The 17,903-nt window shown below is 53.9% G+C and overlaps 1 protein-coding gene across 1 annotated transcript; it reads left to right on the forward strand.

The window, feature by feature from the left end:
* Positions 1-2,329: 2,329 nt before the first annotated feature.
* Positions 2,330-12,744, forward strand: LOC310888595 (alpha-N-acetylneuraminate alpha-2,8-sialyltransferase ST8SIA3). Its single transcript, XM_083815439.1, has 4 exons — positions 2,330-2,584; positions 3,211-3,333; positions 5,464-6,021; positions 6,743-12,744. The coding sequence occupies exons 1-4, from the start codon at positions 2,406-2,408 to the stop codon at positions 7,023-7,025; spliced, it is 1,143 nt and encodes a 380-aa protein (XP_083671565.1). The 5' UTR covers positions 2,330-2,405; the 3' UTR covers positions 7,026-12,744.
* The last annotated feature ends 5,159 nt before the right edge of the window (positions 12,745-17,903 follow it).

Genomic DNA, 17,903 nt, shown 5'->3' on the forward strand with positions numbered 1-17,903 from the left:
ATGCCACTGTTGTATTTTCTAGCAAGCACACTCACTCAAGAACAGGTATTTATCAGCAGCCAACGACTCGGTGCAGCCCTGGACACCAGCACTTTCACAGAATCAGGGTCATTTGGGTGGGAAAAGACCTCTAAGATCACCAAGTCGAGGCTGGTGGAAAGCAGTGCCAATGCTGAGGCACGAGACGCGTCTTCCTCTGCCCCCTTTCTTTAGCACAGCTTGCAAAACACCCTGTGAATAATGAAAATGCTAGCTTGCCAACCCACTGCCTCTTTCAAAGGTGCTCGCAAAAAATCAGCCACCTAATTGAGGAGAAATTCTCGCAGCTCAGGAAGGCAGCTCCTTGTACCTGGGCCTCCCCACTCCTCTCGCGCAGCAGCCCTCAGGCAAGCCGGGATTCTGTGTCAATTACAGGAAAATCAATGAAGATACTGTTCAGGACTCCTCTTCACCATTCAGTGCGGATGATATCCTTCACTTTCTAGCACTGATTCATTTACTTTCAGCCTCTCTAGGGGCTCCTGACATATTGCTATCTCTGAAGAATCTGAAGCAAAAACTGCCTTTGTTTCTACTGCAACGTGCTCGCGTGCACAGTGCCCTGGGACCGGTGCGCGGCCCCGCCAGGGCTGCGGCCAGGGAAATGGGTCAAAACGAAGCACTTTTTAAAGAAGCATTTTAAGTATTTCTTGCCGACGCACCTCTCAGCCGCCCTCTCGGGTGTCCCCTGCACAGAGACCAGGTGGGATCAGGGCGCACAGTCAGTCCGAAGCAGGGGCCTGGCACACCACCGCCGTCCTGCCCTGCCTGCAGCGCTGCGCTCTGCTCCTCTCCAGGCCCCGCTGGGCAGCGGTGACACGGGAGCATCGCTGTGTGTGCTGCCGGCCCGGCACTGCCCGCGCAGCCCTCCTGCAGCACGCGCCCACTGCCACGCAGCGCCTCGGGACAAGGTCCAGCTGCATCGCAGACCGCACCGCCTCTGCTCCCCCAGCTGCACACCAGGCCCGTGCCTGCGCCCCGGGAGATGTGCTGCTGCTGTGCGACCTACCGCCTTCCCTGCTGCTCCCCAGCTGGTGGCAAAAACACTCAGATCCATCCAAAATAAGTGACTGCGTAGTCTTACCCCTAGGAGCTTATACCCAGCCCCAACACGCGTGGCCAGAAACCACATAAGATTAACGCTAGGTACTATAGAATTGATTTACAAAGCATCTATCTCTAAAAAGTTGTGGGTGCTCTGTCCTGAGCAGGCTGGGTGGACATGCTGAAGCTGGGGACACCACGCACTGTGGGGGCAACAGCAAAAGAGTTGATCGGAAACCACGTGAAGAGCCGTGCAAAAAAAAGTCTGCTATATCAAAGCAGCATTATTTCCTAAATTTATATTCTCTTCTCTCTCTGCTGAAGCCACAAGGATCCCACGGCAATGGGATACAGTCCTCCGGGCCATACTCAGGCCGAATTCCCACTGAAGGCTGAAGAACCATGCTGTGACGTAAAACCCAGCCCTGCAAGCTCCTCATGTTCCACCTCTTCAAAGAGAGCCTCATGCATGGGGAGCTTGTAGGATATAGCCCAGAGCAAGGATGGTGCTACAAAGACAATATTTATTATTTATAAGGCACTTCTATGAACTCAGGGCTCAGAGGCAGAGCTGTCTATGGGGGTGAGCTTCATAAGGAAAAAAAAATGTAGCTTGAAGAAACACTGGAAGTACTGCGGCACGCAGAAGTTGTGTCCGTAGGAGACGAATGTTCCTCAGTTTGTGTGTCTCATTTGTGGGCCAGCTAATTGCAGCCGGGGCTCTTTTAGGTAGCATCGTGCCCAAACTCCTTGGTTTTAGGAAAGCTGTACCAGCCACGCGGCCACCCGCAGCCCCCCGCCCTCCAGCCAGGGGGACGCCGCGGGGCCGGGGGGCACCGCGGGTTTGCGGGGTGCAGCCCACAGCGCAGCCGGGTGCCGTTGCCGGAGGGGGAACGCGGGCGAGAAACGGTGCGCGGGGGGAGCCCGCACCCACGGGGCACCCGGGGCTCCGCGGGGCCGGGCTGCGGAGGGGGGGGCACCGCGGGGCACCCGGGGCTGGCGGGGGCACACGTCGGGGCGGGCCCTCGGGGCCGTCGGAGGAAAGCGGGGCCCGGGGGGGCCGGGCCGTGCGCCGGGGCGGCGGGGGGGGGCACGGCGGCGCTCGGGGCTGCCGGAGCCGGGCCGCCGGGTCGCCGCTGCCGGCTGCCATTTCAGCGCGCCGCCGCTCGCCGCCTCCCTCCCTCCCTCCCTCCCTCCCTCCATTTTCTCGGCGGCTGCCGCCGGTGCCGGCCCCGTCCCCGCCGCCGCCGCGCCCGCCGCCCCCCCATGCAGCCCCGCGGCGGCCCCCCCGCACACGCCCAGCCGCGGGGCCGCCTCCCGGCATGAGGAGCTGCAAGATGGTGCGGGTGGCCAGCGTGCTGGGGCTGGTGATGCTGAGCATCGCGCTGCTCATCCTCTCCCTCATCAGCTACGTCTCGCTCAAGAAGGACAACATCTTCGGCGCGCCCCGCGCCGCCGGCGCGGGGGGGCCCCGCATGTACATGTTCCACGCGGGATTCAGGTGAGGCCGGCCTGGGGGGGCTGCCCGGCCGGGCGCGGCCCGGGGGCGGGGGCCTTCCCGTCCCGCCCGTCCCACCCGCGGCCCCCACGGCACCCCCGCACCCGCTCCCCGCTGCCGGCAGCCGGTGCCGGGGAAGCCCCGGCGCTGCTCGGCGGGGCCCCGCGGGAAGGCCCCGGGAAGGCCCCGCGGCCCCGGCCCGCTGCCCGCGGCCCGGCACGGCCCCGCCGCCGCTCCCCCGCAGCCCGGGGACACGCCGCCCCGGGGGCACGCCGCCCCTGCCCGGCCCATCCGTGCTGCCCCATCCCCGGGGCCCCCGGGCCGGGCGTGGGAACCTCGGCGCCTCGGGGGGGGCTGCGGGGTGGGCAGCGGCTGGCACGGCACAACACGGCCCGGCCCGGCCCGGCCCGTCGGGGAGCGGCGCGGAGCAGCCGGCGCTGTCCGTGGTGCTGCCGCCCGGCTCGGGGCGCGGGTCGGGCTCGGCTGGAGACGGGGTGCGGCCTGCGTGTGCCCCCGGGTGTGTGCCCCGGGGTGTGTGCCCCCGGGTGTGTGCCCCCGGGTGTGTGCCCCGGGGTGTGCCCCCGTGCGTGTGCCCCCGTGCCCGTGTGGGTCCGTGCGCTCCTTTGCAGGTCGCAGTTCGCGCTGAAGTTCCTGGACCCCTCGTTCGTGCCCATCACGAACTCCCTGACCCACGAGCTGCAGGAGAAGCCCTCCAAGTGGGTGTTCAACCGGACCGCGTTCGCGCACCAGAGGTGAGCGCTCGGCGCCCGCTCGCCCCCTCTCACCTTCCCTGAGGTTATCCCCTTCCCCCGCGGGTTTAAGAAAATGCAATCTGGGGCTGCTAAATACTCCGAGTTCTGAGTAATTCGCCAGCCGTGAGAAACAAAGGCTGAATCAGAGCATTTCCCAAGATGGTTACATGGAGGAATTGATTATTTCAGAGCAGGACACCAAGCTGCAACATGCATCCTTTTACCAAAGAGAACATGACCCAGTTTCCCAGAGTGCGAGAGAAATTGTCATTTATCAAGATAAATGGCTGGCTGCTTAAAACTCGAAACAAATCAGCCTGTAGCAGCCATGAAGTGTCACGTTCACGGAGGGCAGAACGCGCCCAGCACGACTTCCCAGCCGCCAGCAGCTCCCAGCGAGTGCGGTGCGGCTCTGCCTCCTGGCACCGCTCCGGCCGGCCGGGCGGGCTGGGGGCGGCTCGGGGGGGCCACCAAGCCCGGACCCCCCTGAGGTGCCCTCACTGCACATTGGCTTCTGCCTCCCGTTCACAAGGTGCGCTGACTTTCACGGCCTCGTGGCAATAGAAGGAGTTTCTCGGTTCCTTAAGCTTCCTCAGAGCCGCCCTGTACTTCATGTGAAGTAAAATGGGCTTTTCTTTTCCTCACCGTGATGTGAACTCGGTGATGTCTGCCCAGCCTCTGTTATTTATTGGCCTTACTGCAGTATTTATATACAGCAGTGAAGTTAAAGAAAACAGAATCCTTTAGCCGTTTAAGATAGCTACTGCCATCTTGGCTCTGGCTTTGTCGTGATGAATGCCTGCTGGTTTAGAGGCCGCACCGTGACTGTTCACATATCCCACCCGCGAAACATGAACCCGGGTCCCTCAGCCCTGCAGAGCGGGGCCACTGCAGCCCTGCAGCACCAGCACGCGGGGCCTGGGCCTCTCTCCTCCCTTCTGGTCGCTCTCCAGTGCCAGGGCAGCACTGCTGCAGGCACAGCAGGCCGGTGATGAACTTCCAGCACTGCCAAATGCTGCCCGCCGCCCATAAGGAGCCCAAAAGAAGCCGATAAGGAGCTGTGGGCCTCCGAGAGGCGATGGCACTTTGCCTGCCCCATCCCTTCCCTGGGATCTCCCCGGCTGGTGTGCCCCCCCCCCGTAGTATGGCTTCATTCCTGGCACCACCATCTCATTCTTAATAAATAACTCAGTGTCACCCCTCTGTTGGTTTTAGCTAATGCCTCAGGATCTGCCTCTGCATTTGTCTGTCAGCCATAACCCATAATTAGGGTACCCAGTGGGACTCCATTAATGCTTAGACATTGGAGGATGCGAGCTGGAAGCAAGGTTGTTTGTTTTCCATAAACATGAGCAAATAAAGTGGTATTGGTTTTCTAATTTTATGCCCTGCTAGGGAAATTCCTGAGCAGGGTTGGTTTTGTTTGTTTTTTTGTGTTCCTAATAACCCTTGCAAAGATGCTGGCATGCTTGCTCAAAAAAGACATTAAGGAATTATGTTTACATAAAGGGAGACAGTGACTGTCACTTGCTTTGTGACTCAAAGCTTCTTAATGAGAACACAAGAAGTACTTGTATTTAAAAAATCAGCTACGTTACTGTTAATTCAGCTGGACTTCTTGGTTTTGCTTCAAATGCATCATGGCAAACACAATATCCATCATTACCAGAGATCCGTGGTCCAGAACTGAGTGAAATATGTGCAGAGAACAGCAGCAGCAGCAAACTCTTCCACCAGGCATGTTGCAGCACAAACAGAAATGCGTTTCACCCTACACTTCAGGAAGGTGAACGTGGGAAGTGTATGCTGTTACATTCCTCACATTTATATGGTGAATCCGATATTTTAATCCTGACACTATTGCAGCAGACATGGACACATCCTTAGCTGGCATCAGTCAGGACAGGCCAGTAAAGCCAAGCAGAGCACTAGGTGAGCAGCCAGCTCCATCGTTCCTATTTATGTATATTAATTTTAAAGCCATTGCACCACATTGCTCAGGAAACTGCTTTGCTGCATTTAAAAAAAAAAAAAAAAAAAAAGTAAGTCTATCTGGAAATAAATCTCTCCACCACAGAAAAGGGAGAAATATAACTCAATGTTTTCTTTTGTTTTTCTGTTTTATTTTAGGCAAGAAATCCTTCAGCATGTCGATGTAATAAAAAATTTTTCTTTGACCAAGAATAGTGTTCGGATTGGACAGCTGATGCATTATGATTATTCCAGCCATAAGTACGTTTTTTCTATTAGTAATAACTTCAGATCACTGCTTCCAGACGTGTCACCGATCCTGAATAAGCATTACAACATTTGTGCCGTGGTTGGAAATAGCGGAATCCTGACCGGGAGTCAGTGCGGACAAGAAATAGATAAATCTGATTTTGTTTTTCGTTGCAATTTTGCTCCAACTGAGGCATTCCAAAAAGATGTTGGAAGGAAAACCAATCTCACAACCTTCAACCCCAGCATCCTGGAGAAGTATTACAACAATCTTTTGACCATTCAGGATCGCAACAATTTCTTTTTAAGTCTAAAAAAGCTTGATGGAGCCATTCTTTGGATCCCGGCTTTTTTCTTCCACACATCAGCAACAGTCACAAGAACACTGGTTGACTTCTTTGTTGAGCATAGAGGGCAACTAAAGGTCCAGTTGGCTTGGCCAGGAAATATAATGCAACATGTTAACAGGTGCGTATTTTTCTTTCACATTTAACTTGTCAAAATACATATTTCTCTCCATACCAATACAACTGCATTTATTTTTCTGTTCACGACTAACCTGATAGGCACTGTCTAGCAAGTCAGGACCCGGTACCGTCTGCTTTCAAAGCAAACGCAGTTTTGTTATTGTTTCAGTAAGTGCTTCAGTTGTTTCTGTACGGATTTATACTGAGGCACATCTGAGGTGGGCTGCTTGTGCGCACAGGGCGTGCTCTGCCGTGGGCTCTGCTCCTGCCGGGGCTCCGCAGAGACAGAAGGAGTACGGAGGAGTTGAGTGAGATTCTGCATGAGAAAAGCACCACTTATAGAAGAACTTGCTCTTCCTAGCTAGCAAATGGGGATGCTAACAGACATCTGCAGCAAATCTGTAGTAATTTATACAAGGAAAATGTGGCGCATGTGACCAGGAGCCAGTGAATCTACCTTTCTGGATAAGGCACTGCTTATCCAGGTTAAAAAACAAAAAGACATCAGAAGGGGATCACAAAAGAGAATCAGACTGGTAATAAGGTAGTTCTGCAGTGCTGTTCATTACAGACTGACCAGAACAGCAATCCTTACCTTGCTGGGGCTAACAGCTGTGAGCACTGACGGTCTCCATGCACTGATTTTTTCCTTTTTTTTTCTTACAACAAACCCGTGGCATTATGTGTACCCTATGCTAACGCGCCTTTGTTCTTTTTCACAGGTACTGGAAAAACAAACACCTGTCACCCAAGCGGCTGAGCACAGGTATTCTCATGTATACACTTGCTTCTGCCATATGCGAAGAGATTCACTTGTACGGATTCTGGCCGTTCGGGTTCGACCCCAACACAAGGGAAGACCTCCCATACCACTACTATGATAAGAAAGGAACAAAGTTCACAACCAAGTGGCAGGAGTCCCACCAGCTGCCTGCAGAGTTCCAGCTGCTCTACAGGATGCACGGTGAAGGACTGGCCAAACTGACCTTGTCGCATTGTGCCTAAGAACCTAATCTTGAAGTGCCAAATGATTGTCTAAAAAGTGCCCAAATCTGAGTTAAACATTCTTCAGATACAATTCTAAAAAAAAAAATAATAATACCCACCCTAAAATATTTTCCATAATATAAAGATGCTTTTTAATCACCCTTGTCACTGTTCATCAAAGGGTTTAAGCATATTTAGCAGTGCAGAAGCATTTATCAGATTCTGTGGATGCTATTCATGCAGCAGCACAGCAAAGTTGAAATATTTTGCATTTATATATATGCTATGAAGTATGTTTTAAAATCTTTTCCTATTTCAGCATTCCACTAAATGCCTCTAAACATCTTAAGTCAATTGTTCCTTTCAGATTAGAATTAGGAGTGCTAATTTTAAAAGGTATCGCTTCTCTTGTATACATTGCTATTAGTAGCTCAGCATCCATCTGGTTGGCGTGGCTGACTGACAAAGCCACCCAGAATCCCAGTTTATTATCACTTACAAGTTCTTCAGCAAGGATCCCAAATTTCCACAGCTTGCATATTTTCGTATTTACTGAATTTTACATTTTTTTAAGACCTCATGGAAAAGGTGAGAATACAGCTTGTACTTTAGCTAGGCATTTGTATTACTCTTAGAATACTCCAGTGTTTTAAGTCAGCTGGGGCCACACCCTAGTCCAAATTAGACCGACTGAAACATTTTCATTCACATCTGTGTGACGCTATTTGGTCTTTTAATTTTGAAGTTGAAATACCAAACGGGCGGCCGTAGGTCTCTGTGGAGTGCCTACCCCACGGCGAGGCGAGCCCCAGCGCGGCGCCAGGCCGTGCGCCCCTCTCGAGGCCGTGTCCTCGGTGGGAAGCACCCTTTGGGAGACAACGTCTCCTCGGCTGTGAGCACACGGAGCCCGTGCCCGTACTGCGGCACAGGGAGCCGCCGGGAGCACCCATTTACCCCCGCGTGCAGCCAGGCTCCCACGCCGCTCGCTGCGGCGCATGGCGGCGGTGCGGAAGAGGCCCCACGTAGCACCCGGCCCCTCGCGAGGTGTGCGGGCCGTGCAGGGAGGGCTGGCAGGCCTCCTCAGCCCGGATAACGGGATGGGGCAGCCGGCACCAGAAGCCCTGTCTGCCGCTGCCCATGCCTCGCAGTGCTCCACGCCGCTCGGCAGAGGTGCGCCCGGCCGTCCCTCCGGCCCGGCCCCACCAAGCACCCACGAGGGTGAGCGGGTCGGGGGGAGCCAGGCAGGCAGGCAACGGCATGAAATCAGGACTTCCAAGTTCCTAAAAAATGGCTTTTAAAGGGAAGCGAGTGTAGCAGGAGCACAGGGAACAGGAAATGCAATTACTGGATTTCCCCATTTACATCCCTAAGTCCACGGTCAGACAACTGAATTAGTGGCCTCGTTTTCCGGTCACAAACAGTCAGTGCGGTCAAAGGGAGACACAGCTTTCTAAGTACCTTTGAAAATCAGGCTGTTTGCAAAAAGGACAAATCTTAGGGTCACGTATTTGAAAATCTTGGCCATGATGTCTCAGGATAAAGGAGTCTGTAAAGTAACTGTTTTTCTAATTAAAACCAGTATGCTTAAAAGTATTTTAACATTTTTATATTATTCTGTATGACGCTGAGAACTGACTGTACACTGAAAGAAGATGCAAAAGACAATTTAAAATCATACCTTAAAATTGCACCTTTTAGTTTTTCAGTGACTCCGTACCCACACGCAGACGTAGGAAGAGGGCAGGGGGCTCCGGAACCACACAAACTCGGAGCGACCGGGAGCATCGCCCGGTGCCCACAGCCAGCCCCGCGCCCCCAGACCGGCCCCTGGGCCACCCGGCTCCCTCCCGGCCCGGTCTCATCCCCGGCCCCTCAAAGCACCCCCAGCCACAACAGGCACCTCCTGTGCTTTGGGGGGAAAAGCCACCGCATCCGCCACACGACCAAATTCAGCCTATTCCTGCAGGGAGGTACGTCATCCCTCTGCACTGTCTGCAAATACCGAGAGTTATAAAGCCCTTTGGAAAATCCCCCCTTCTTCCCTATTTAGTTATCCAGCATTTTCCGGCTTTTACTTTTGCAATGGGCGTTTAGAGCTGTGGAAGGGGCTTGGATGCTCTCTGGCATGGCATGCCGGCCTGCTGCCCACGAGTGACTTCAGACGTACTTGTGTAGAAACCTGAACTCCTGACTGCGAAGTTCTCTTTCCCAGGGCGTAATTCTGCATCAGCTCTGCTGGCATCTCCGGCTTTCCTTGCTGTCGCAATCGTCCTGCGCTCACCACTGTTCGTACAGCAGAGTATGACTTCTAGCAAATGTGATTATGAAGACATAGCTGTGTAGTAACGCTAGCGTGTTATGCCATGTGGTGCTTTTATTATTAATATTGCCATTTATTATTTGTGTTGTGGTAGCAGGTGAGGGCCGCAGTCAGGGATCGGAGCGCGGCCGCGCAGGGTGATGCAGAGCAGGACAGCCGGCCCCGCTATTCCCAGGTGACGGACCCAGAGCGCAGGGTCCCCTGGTGCTGAGGTTGGCAGGATGGCACCCGCGGGCGGTCGGCCCTGCCCTGCTCAGCACGGTGCCCAGGGGAATGCGGCGGCAGCCGGGCTGAGCGCGGGGCTGGGCTCAGCCGCCCTCCAGCCAAGGGGCCAGGCTCCCCGGCCCGAAACGCTGCTGGCAGTGAGCAGGGGCAGGGAGCACCCGGCCCAGCTGAGCCCGGCCACAAAGCCTTCTCCAGGTGCCAGAGCACACCCTAAAACAGCAAAAGAGAAATGACACAGGGAAGGAAGGATTCTGCGCTAATTGCTCATGACGTACCGTAACTAATCATCTCTGATATAACTTGCTGTGGAGCTGTACAGTAGAGGCACGTTTGCTAGGGCAGGCGAATCGCTCTGCAGTCGGTGCGCAGCGGAGTGTGCGGCTCGGCCGGGAGCCCTGGGGAGCAAAGGGCCCCCCCACGCCCTGCGGCCCGGCCTGTGACGCCCGCTGGCCCCTGCTTAGCGGCAGCTATTTTGATTAAGGGGCAGGCTATCAGCTTCGTGTCAGGAGAGGTCATTTTTAATCAGCAAATTAAAGAAATATGAACAATTATCATTATATTTGCTTGAATGTGGAGGCCAGTGCACTCTATACAGTTTTCAGCTGCTGGCTCTCAATGGCAAATTTGCACTGGCAGGTCTTGCTTGGCTGCTGCGTATTGTTTACTTGACATAACTACTTTAAATTAGACGTACTCGCAAGTAAATGTCCATAGCCTAAACACACGTATTTCCATCTGTGTGCCTCTGTGCCTCCAGGGCTGTTTTTGCTGCAGGGAGCACAGCCCGGCCGAGCCCTTGCTCTGGGGGCACCACTGCGGCCCTGCGGGGAGGCTGTGGCTGCTGGGCAGACGCACGGGACCCCCGGTGTCCCCAGCAGGGCTGGTGGCACAAGTGTTTCCCGTGGCTGAGCCGAGGGGAGCGGCCGGGGGCAGCTCCTGCCCTGGCATTGCTGTGAGAGGAGCGGGGAAGGGAGCAGCGGCACTGCCAGGGCCTCCGTCCGTCTGTCCTGGCAGTGCGTGCCTTCCGTCTGTTCTGAACGACTGCTCTAGAGCACCCGTGTTAGAAGATAATCAGTAAACTTAGAAGCTGAAACCAAAAACCTAAATTGCCCCGAGGCAGTTCTTTAAATTGTCGTAGTTTATTTTTTAAAATGTAAACGACTTCCGTAACTGCAGTAAAGCCAGGAAGATGCCCGCGTGTGGAAGGCCTGTTCTCCCGACGGCTGCCGTCGGTTCTGTGGTGGACTGTGGGGGAAAGCTGTCTGACACAGCGCGGGCTTCGTTTGCCCTCCCTGACTCAGGCGCCTCTTAGGTTCCTCCTGCTCGCAGTGAGGCCTGACCCGAGGCAGAGGGGGGCCAGGGCACGGTGCCGGTCCCAGGGGACAGCGGTCACCGCCGAGCTGCTGCTGCGCGGCGGCACAAAGAGGCGCCGAGTGCAGAGAAGGCAGCGTGGAAACGACTGCAAATATTCGGAAATGGGAGCACAGAAAAATTATTGACAAAGGGCCATATTATATCATTGATTTTTAAGCAAAACTCCCCATTGATTTTTCAGAACCACATTGAACATTTCAGAATCATTGATTTTAATGGGGAGTTCTGCCCCAAAATCAATGGCGCAATACAGCCCAAAGTAAATTGCTTCTTAGTATCAATATTTTTTGTCCGAGCTGTTGCAATGTGGAAAACCATCTTTAAAATGTGCATCTTTTGTTTCTGCCTGTTTCCTCAGATCTCTTTGAATTCTGCTCTTCTTAGAGACCAAAGGGGAAGGGCAGGCTGTGCTGGCTGCGCGGGCGGCTCTGCTCCCCAGGCGGGTAAAGACCCTCCTGGTTCCTCAGGGCCAGGGCTGGGCTTCTTTCTCAAGCCCCGCTTTCAGGCTGGTTTTCCTGTAGAACCCCGTGTTAGGGGCTTGATCCTTAACCAGGGCAGAAAACGGCATTTTTGTTAAAAAGGCGAGCGTGCTCCTGCCTGGCTCCCAGCTGCAGGAAGATGCCAGCTGCAGCCCTGCGTCCTCAGGACAGCAAATCCCAGCTGCATTTGTTATCGTGCTGGCTAGACTCTTCCTCTGCTTTTGTTTGGCCCAAAATCTTCCTGTTGCTCTTTATCTAAATGAATTCATGACGGTTCAGGGAAAATATACACTATCACTGAATGTCTAGACAAACAAATACAGCTAAATGAAAGTATGCGTAATGCAGTGTGATCAATACTCGTAAGTACAAAACATTTCAGTTTACAAAGTCGAGAGAAGGCCTCCGACTAGCTCCGGGGACAGCCGAGGACGTGCCCCGCGCTGGGACGGGGCCGTCGGCCGGGAACGGGAAGGAGCAGGTGTACATAGGAATGGAAACACGCGTGTTACCTTTCCTCCTTTTACGCATCTTCGTTTTGTGTTTTAGTTGCTTGCATCTTTTCAGTGAATGGTAGCAGGATACATTTAAAAAAGGCATTTTGGCTACCAGTTTTAGTTGTGGAGTATACCAAAAAGCAAGTAGTTGTGAAATATAACTAACTGTGAATGAAGGTTGCAAAAACAAATCGTTTAGGAAGCAGGTTTTCTGTAAATGAATGTGTCTATTCAAACGGCTATACAGTTCAATGCCTGATGGAGTTGTTTTCAATAAAAAGATAAATATTAAAAAAAAAGAGAAAAAAATGCCATAATTGTAATAAAGGATTCATTATTTAATGGCCATACTAAAAGTATTATTTATTTTTAAATGGCTAATGTTCACAAAGGGCCAGAGTACACTCTCAGGTGAATGGCATGCGAAGCTGCACATGTTGTGAGATATGTTGCAAGCAGAACTGGCATTGAGTCTTGCTCCCCCTGAAGAGTCTCTGTTGGCTTCAGAGCGATCAGGATCGGGCCCGCAGACTGACATGTTTTGTACCAGATGTGGCCGCACATCTGAGGTTTGGATGTGGCCTGCACAGTGCATTGTGCATGTAAATACGTCGTCACATTTGTGAGCAAGGAGCCTGGTTCTTTCTGTAAAGGAGTACCGCATACTTGTCGTGACCATAGTTTGTGGAGAAAAACGCGATGATTCATTTTGAATCTTCCAGCAATGTTATTGTTTGGTGTGAATGTGCCTGCAACATTGACTCATGTGCCAAAACACAATATTGAATGCATTGTTTTTAAATAAAATGTTTTATTGTGCATTGGAAGTCTGTAAAACTCAACTGCGTCCACTTCTTCCTTTCGTATTTTCTTAACTGCCTGCTGTCAATAATAATTAATGGTCTGAATTGGAGGGCTTTTCCGTGCCGTAGGCACACGCTGCAGAGCGCCTGATCACCATTTTAATCAAAAACCGTTCCATATTGCACAGGATACACTGTGTGGTTGGAAATACGCTCAGACAAATTATGTGACAGTGTGCCACGAATGCTGCACCCTAGCAGAACAAACACGGCCCGGCGCAGCCCCAGCTGTATTGCAGGCGCTGGGCTAGGCAAGAGCCAGTCATCGGGGATACCGTGTCTCGGTTCAAGCCCTCCGCTGCCGATTCCTCTCGAGATACCCGTGACAGATGCTCGGTGGATGAAACGGCGCTTGCTTTTCTTGGCCTCGTGCCTGGCGTACGAATCTCCAGGAGCGATGTGCGGTGCTCGCTAGCACCCGATCTCACCCGCACAGCTCGATAGCCCCACCAAAGACCTGAAGAACGGACTGCCGTTATCCCCGGCCGTGCCGCACGGCCCCGGCTGGCAGCCCGGGTTCCCCATGCTGCTTCTGCATCAGGCTGATTAGTGCAAATTACCCTTCATGCTAATGAGCCCAAGCAGCTAATGCACTCCCCCACTAGCAGTGATTTTTTTTCTCCTGACTGAGGTACACGGGCAGACTAGTCACTGGTACAAACACACCGGGGGCTTCGTGTGGCCCCCTCCCCACGCCGGCTGTGGGATGAGCTGTCAGGAGTCCAGCCCTCTGACCTGGGGCTGGGTGCTAATGCAGAGGCAAGCTGATTTGCCCACCTTTCCCTTCAAGCTGGTATACCACAGAATCACACAATCACAGAATTGTAGGGGTTGGAACGGACCTCAAGAGATCACCAGGTCCAACGATTCTTTTTCTATGGTTATTGTGCAAGCTCCAGGCATGTTTTATGCCGATGAAACTGATGTTAAATAACACCAAAAACACCCCATCAAAAATCCCCACTCAGGAATAATTGGCCCGTGGAAATACTTGCGTGGACGAATGCTGGGTGAGCTCCAGGAATCCACACCTATCTGCAGAGACCCACAGCCCACGACATTAACCCTTAGCGGGTTCCCACACTGCGAAGGCGTCGGTGGGCAGAGCGAGCGGCACCGTCCCAGCCCACCCCAGCCCTCAGCGCACCCCCATGCCTGGCCTGACCCCATCGCAAGGCCACGCTGAGTGCTAACCCCGTCCTCCGACAGGCTCGCAGCTCCTCCCGGCTGAGCGCTGCCCTCCCGTTTAACAAGCGTCCTCGGCAGCCCGTCATGCTGGCTGGTAATGAAAATATTGAGCAGAGCCCAGCTAGGACTGACCCCTGCAGGACCCTTCCCGATACCTCCCCCCATCCCGACGGCGAACCACCGACAACTACCTCAGCTCCCTACCAACAGCTCCTCCCTGCAGAGCCGCAGACCAGCTCGCTCCTTGGGCTTCTTGCCATTAACAACTTACCAGAAGTTTTACTTCTGAACTCCCTTGCTAGCTCCTTCATTTGTGCCTCAGGCTCAAATCTTCTTCTTACATTTTGTGTGCTACTCTTATATATTCATCCTTGGTCATCTGACTACTAACCACTTGCTTGCTTTTTAGGTTTTTAGGGTCTGTGATTTAGCCCAGGTGCGCTCTCAGCTCACTTCCCATCCTCTTTCCATGCTCAGTGACTTTGGGTTTGTGTCCTCAATGCCCTTTCTGTGAGGAGCTGCCGGACATGCCGAGCAACTTCTCCTCCTGTGTTTTCTGGGCTCTCACCCTCCTGGTCTCTGAGTTCAGCAACACCCATTTCCTTTTCTCTGCTTCCTAGGAAGGTGAGCTCTGTGTCTTCCTGGTTCCTCGCACCCACTGCCTCCCATTATCATTCTCAACTCCGTAAACCAAACCTGGAGCAAATCCACTTACACATTTCTTGGATAACCCCTTGGTTCTAGACACACACATATTTCTTCTCTGGGACAGATTACACATGGGGAACAGTCAACAGCATTACCCCGTTGCATGTTTTCAAAGCACAGCGCTGCTGCTCGCGGGGACTCGGCCGCCCCAGAGCCACCCGCGAGGCCCAGCACCGCTCCAGGCTGCCACCAGCAGGGAGGTGCCTCTGCCCCTGCCCCCCGCTGCCTGGGGCACGCAGCGAGCATCGAGTGGTGCTCCCAGAGGTTTGCACATCCCAGCTGCAGACATCAAAGGACCGCAGCAGTCTCCGATCCTACGGGAGCGGTGTCCGTGCTGCGGCGATGCAGAGGGAGCTCTTCCTCTGGCTGCGATTAAAGGCCCCAGCCAGGCAGCAGCCCTGGGCACAGAGGACGTTGTGTGCCCTGGGCCTCCTCACCGCGCCGTGTGGTGAGGCCAGGAGGCCGAGGGGACCTCACGACACACAGGGGCAGCCCCTCGGCTCCTGGGTCACCTGTGTCAGCGGGCATTTGGGGCAGACTCACGCCTACTGGATTCCAGCCGGGGCTCAGAACCGCTCGGCCTCCTCGCAGGGTGGATCTGGAGCCCCGAGAGCTGTCATTGTGCTGTGTCAGAGCCGATCGATCGTTTCTCCTCTATTTCTGCACAGTGGCCACTTTCCAGGCCAAGAGAGGACTTGCTGCTTGCCTCGACCCTGCTTGGGTTCCCTGTCGGCTCCTTGAAAGGAGCTTTGCCCTGGGCTTTTTGACACTCACCTGGATTCCCAGAGCCACATTTCCCTGGCTGGAAGGGGCTGTAACAAGCACCGGGTCAGCCAGCAGCGTGGCACGTGTGGCACACGTGGCATACATGATACACATGGCACACGCAGGGACCCCGCACCACGGCCATCCCTGCAGCAGGAGCAGCGTGACTTAGAGGCTGCGCTGCTGCTGAAGCCACCGTCTTATTTTTAAGTTCTCACAGTGGTTAGTCACCCACTATTTAAAAATGCTTTAGCTCTCTGGTCTTTTATTAGAGGCAGTCTGTGGGTATTGGATCCCTTTACGCCCTTACGAAATTAAGAGGATATCCAGCAATAAGTGCGTTCTCCTGTACCCACAAATTCCTCTTTACTGCCTAGCTCAGTGCCTGTGAAGGCAGTGCCTGAGCGCACGGGCTCCCTCCCGCCTCTGTCTGAGACTTACCAGCACCCATGCCCTGGTGGGGCTCTGCGGGGAACCTCGGTCTTGGGGTTTGGGCCGCCAGGCCGCGGACTCTGACAGCAGAAGGCTCAGGCTGAGCGAGAGGGAGCAGCGTGCCCTCCTCGCACCAGGCACGCTCAGAGTTAACGGCTGCAGCGCGTGCCCGTGGTGCCTCATTTGTTAACATCTCCTGTTCGGGATTTTTCTCCCTCTAACCACTGCTGAAACCTAAACAATTGCCAAATCGATCTACATTGTCAGCGTTTATTGTCTGGCAATACTGGCTAGGGGCTATTTTGGGATACCAAACTCAAAAATTATGTATAAAGTGATAACTTAGGTGCTCACCTGTATATCTAAAAATTCTAATCCAGTTCCCGGCAATTCTTCATAAAAGCTTATCTGCAGAAACTAGAGATCAGCTGCCACATAATCTAGTTCCCTCCCGATTAATGTGGGATCAGTTCTACAATACATGTTATACTACTGTGTTCAGTCTGGTTTAAACATGTATGTTACTATATCAGGACAATAAATGCACATATGCCTAAAAAAAAATGCTATCAGCTTGTAAGATCTAGTGGGGTACTGCCTACATGCCTGTTTTGCCATTGTTGGTACAAAGTGCATGCCATGAAACCGAAACAGAAAATTTTGTTCTTCCTGCACCATTCCAGGGTGCAGAACTTGGCAAGTTTTGTGGGTTTGGGTATTTATGTCACAGCAGTGCCTGTGCCTTTCATTTTCCTCTACGGTGAGATTCTAATGCTTGTGTGTGTCTCCTGCCCCCTGTACAAACCATTGCATCCCTAACTTTTCTCTCCGCTGAAGCTGTGGCCCACACCAGGCTCATGCGGGCACAGGAAGTGCTCGTGGCAGGGGCAGGTGTACTTGCCAACGTGGGCCCCATCCTGCCCGCAGCGTCCCCACCTCGCCGCACGGGGACACCCACCCCGTGCTGACCCCGCTGTGCACCAGCCCTGCCTGGTCTCTCCGCACCAGCGTCACCGTTTCCCAACACTTCCCACAAACCAAACAACCTGGGGTCCTCCCCCTCCCAAGATAAATATTGCAGACTGGAGCCAGCTTTAATCTTTAACCACGGCCCTGGCAGCCAAGTGTGCCATCAGCCATGCTGCGGGTGGCCCTGCCACCCTCTGAATGGGGGCCATCCCCCAACCCACAGAGAGCAGGATCCCACAAGCACCCCACTCCTCCTCCCCAGCCCCCATCTTCTCCCATCCCCTCTTGGTTCCCCATTTTTTCTCCAGATGTGGGCACCGCAGGGCCCGCAATGTCCCTTGACACACAGGCTGCTCTTCCTGCCCCGCGGGGATGCACAGGGGCCCCGGGGCACCAGAGCTGGTGGCTGCTCGAGAGTTGTCTCACAAGGGCAGCCCTGCATTTGCTGCTGAGGCCAAGATTTATTGCCCCATAATCCAATTCCTGGTGCAGGGATGGGAGAGGAAAAGTCTTTCACTTCCTATTCCCGCTGCTAGGTCCAAGGCTGGCTCCCTGGAGCCCCAGAGCCTCGGTGACAGGGACAGAGGAGGTGGCAGCCCCTTCCTGGGGCTCACCAAGTTGTCCAGCCGGGGTCTCGCATCCCCAGGTAGCCCCCGAACCATTTTCCTGTTTGTCCATTTGCACTGGATTCAACTTTCTCAGACCTGCTTTATCCTCTAACCTGCTCCCTGTAAAACTCTTCAGGAAACAAATCCCATAACGCCTGACTTGCTTTTTACTGCTAAATAACTGAAATCCTATCTGGGAGGAGAAAAATCAGGAAGAATGCTGAGTTCTGCTTCTTACGAGCAAAACTTAGTGCCTGGACAGCAGACGCAGCCAGGGCAAGCACTGGTTTTGGGTCCCCTGTGGAGCCGTGCCCAGCCCCACTGGTGTCACTGGCAAAGCCGCTGGCGTCACCGGGGCTGGAGCCGGCCCCGCTGCCCTCTGCAGAGAAGAAAGTGCTTGCGAGAGCGATTTCAAAATACCAAAAGAAAACACTTGCAATATTTGCTTAAAAGCAGGTGAAAATTATC

Source organism: Anser anser (genome assembly GCF_964211835.1).
Source record: "Anser anser genome assembly, chromosome: W".
Taxonomy (NCBI): Eukaryota; Metazoa; Chordata; class Aves; order Anseriformes; family Anatidae; genus Anser; species Anser anser.

Bases quoted from the DNA above. Each gene is read 5' to 3' on its own strand.
- LOC310888595 (XM_083815439.1), top strand. From the start codon at position 2,406: ATGAGGAGCTGCAAGATGGTGCGGGTGGCCAGCGTGCTGGGGCTGGTG. The intron at 2,585-3,210 runs GTGAGGCCGGCC...GCTCCTTTGCAG, and splicing joins ATGTTCCACGCGGGATTCAG to GTCGCAGTTCGCGCTGAAGT. The intron at 3,334-5,463 runs GTGAGCGCTCGG...GTTTTATTTTAG, and splicing joins ACCGCGTTCGCGCACCAGAG to GCAAGAAATCCTTCAGCATG.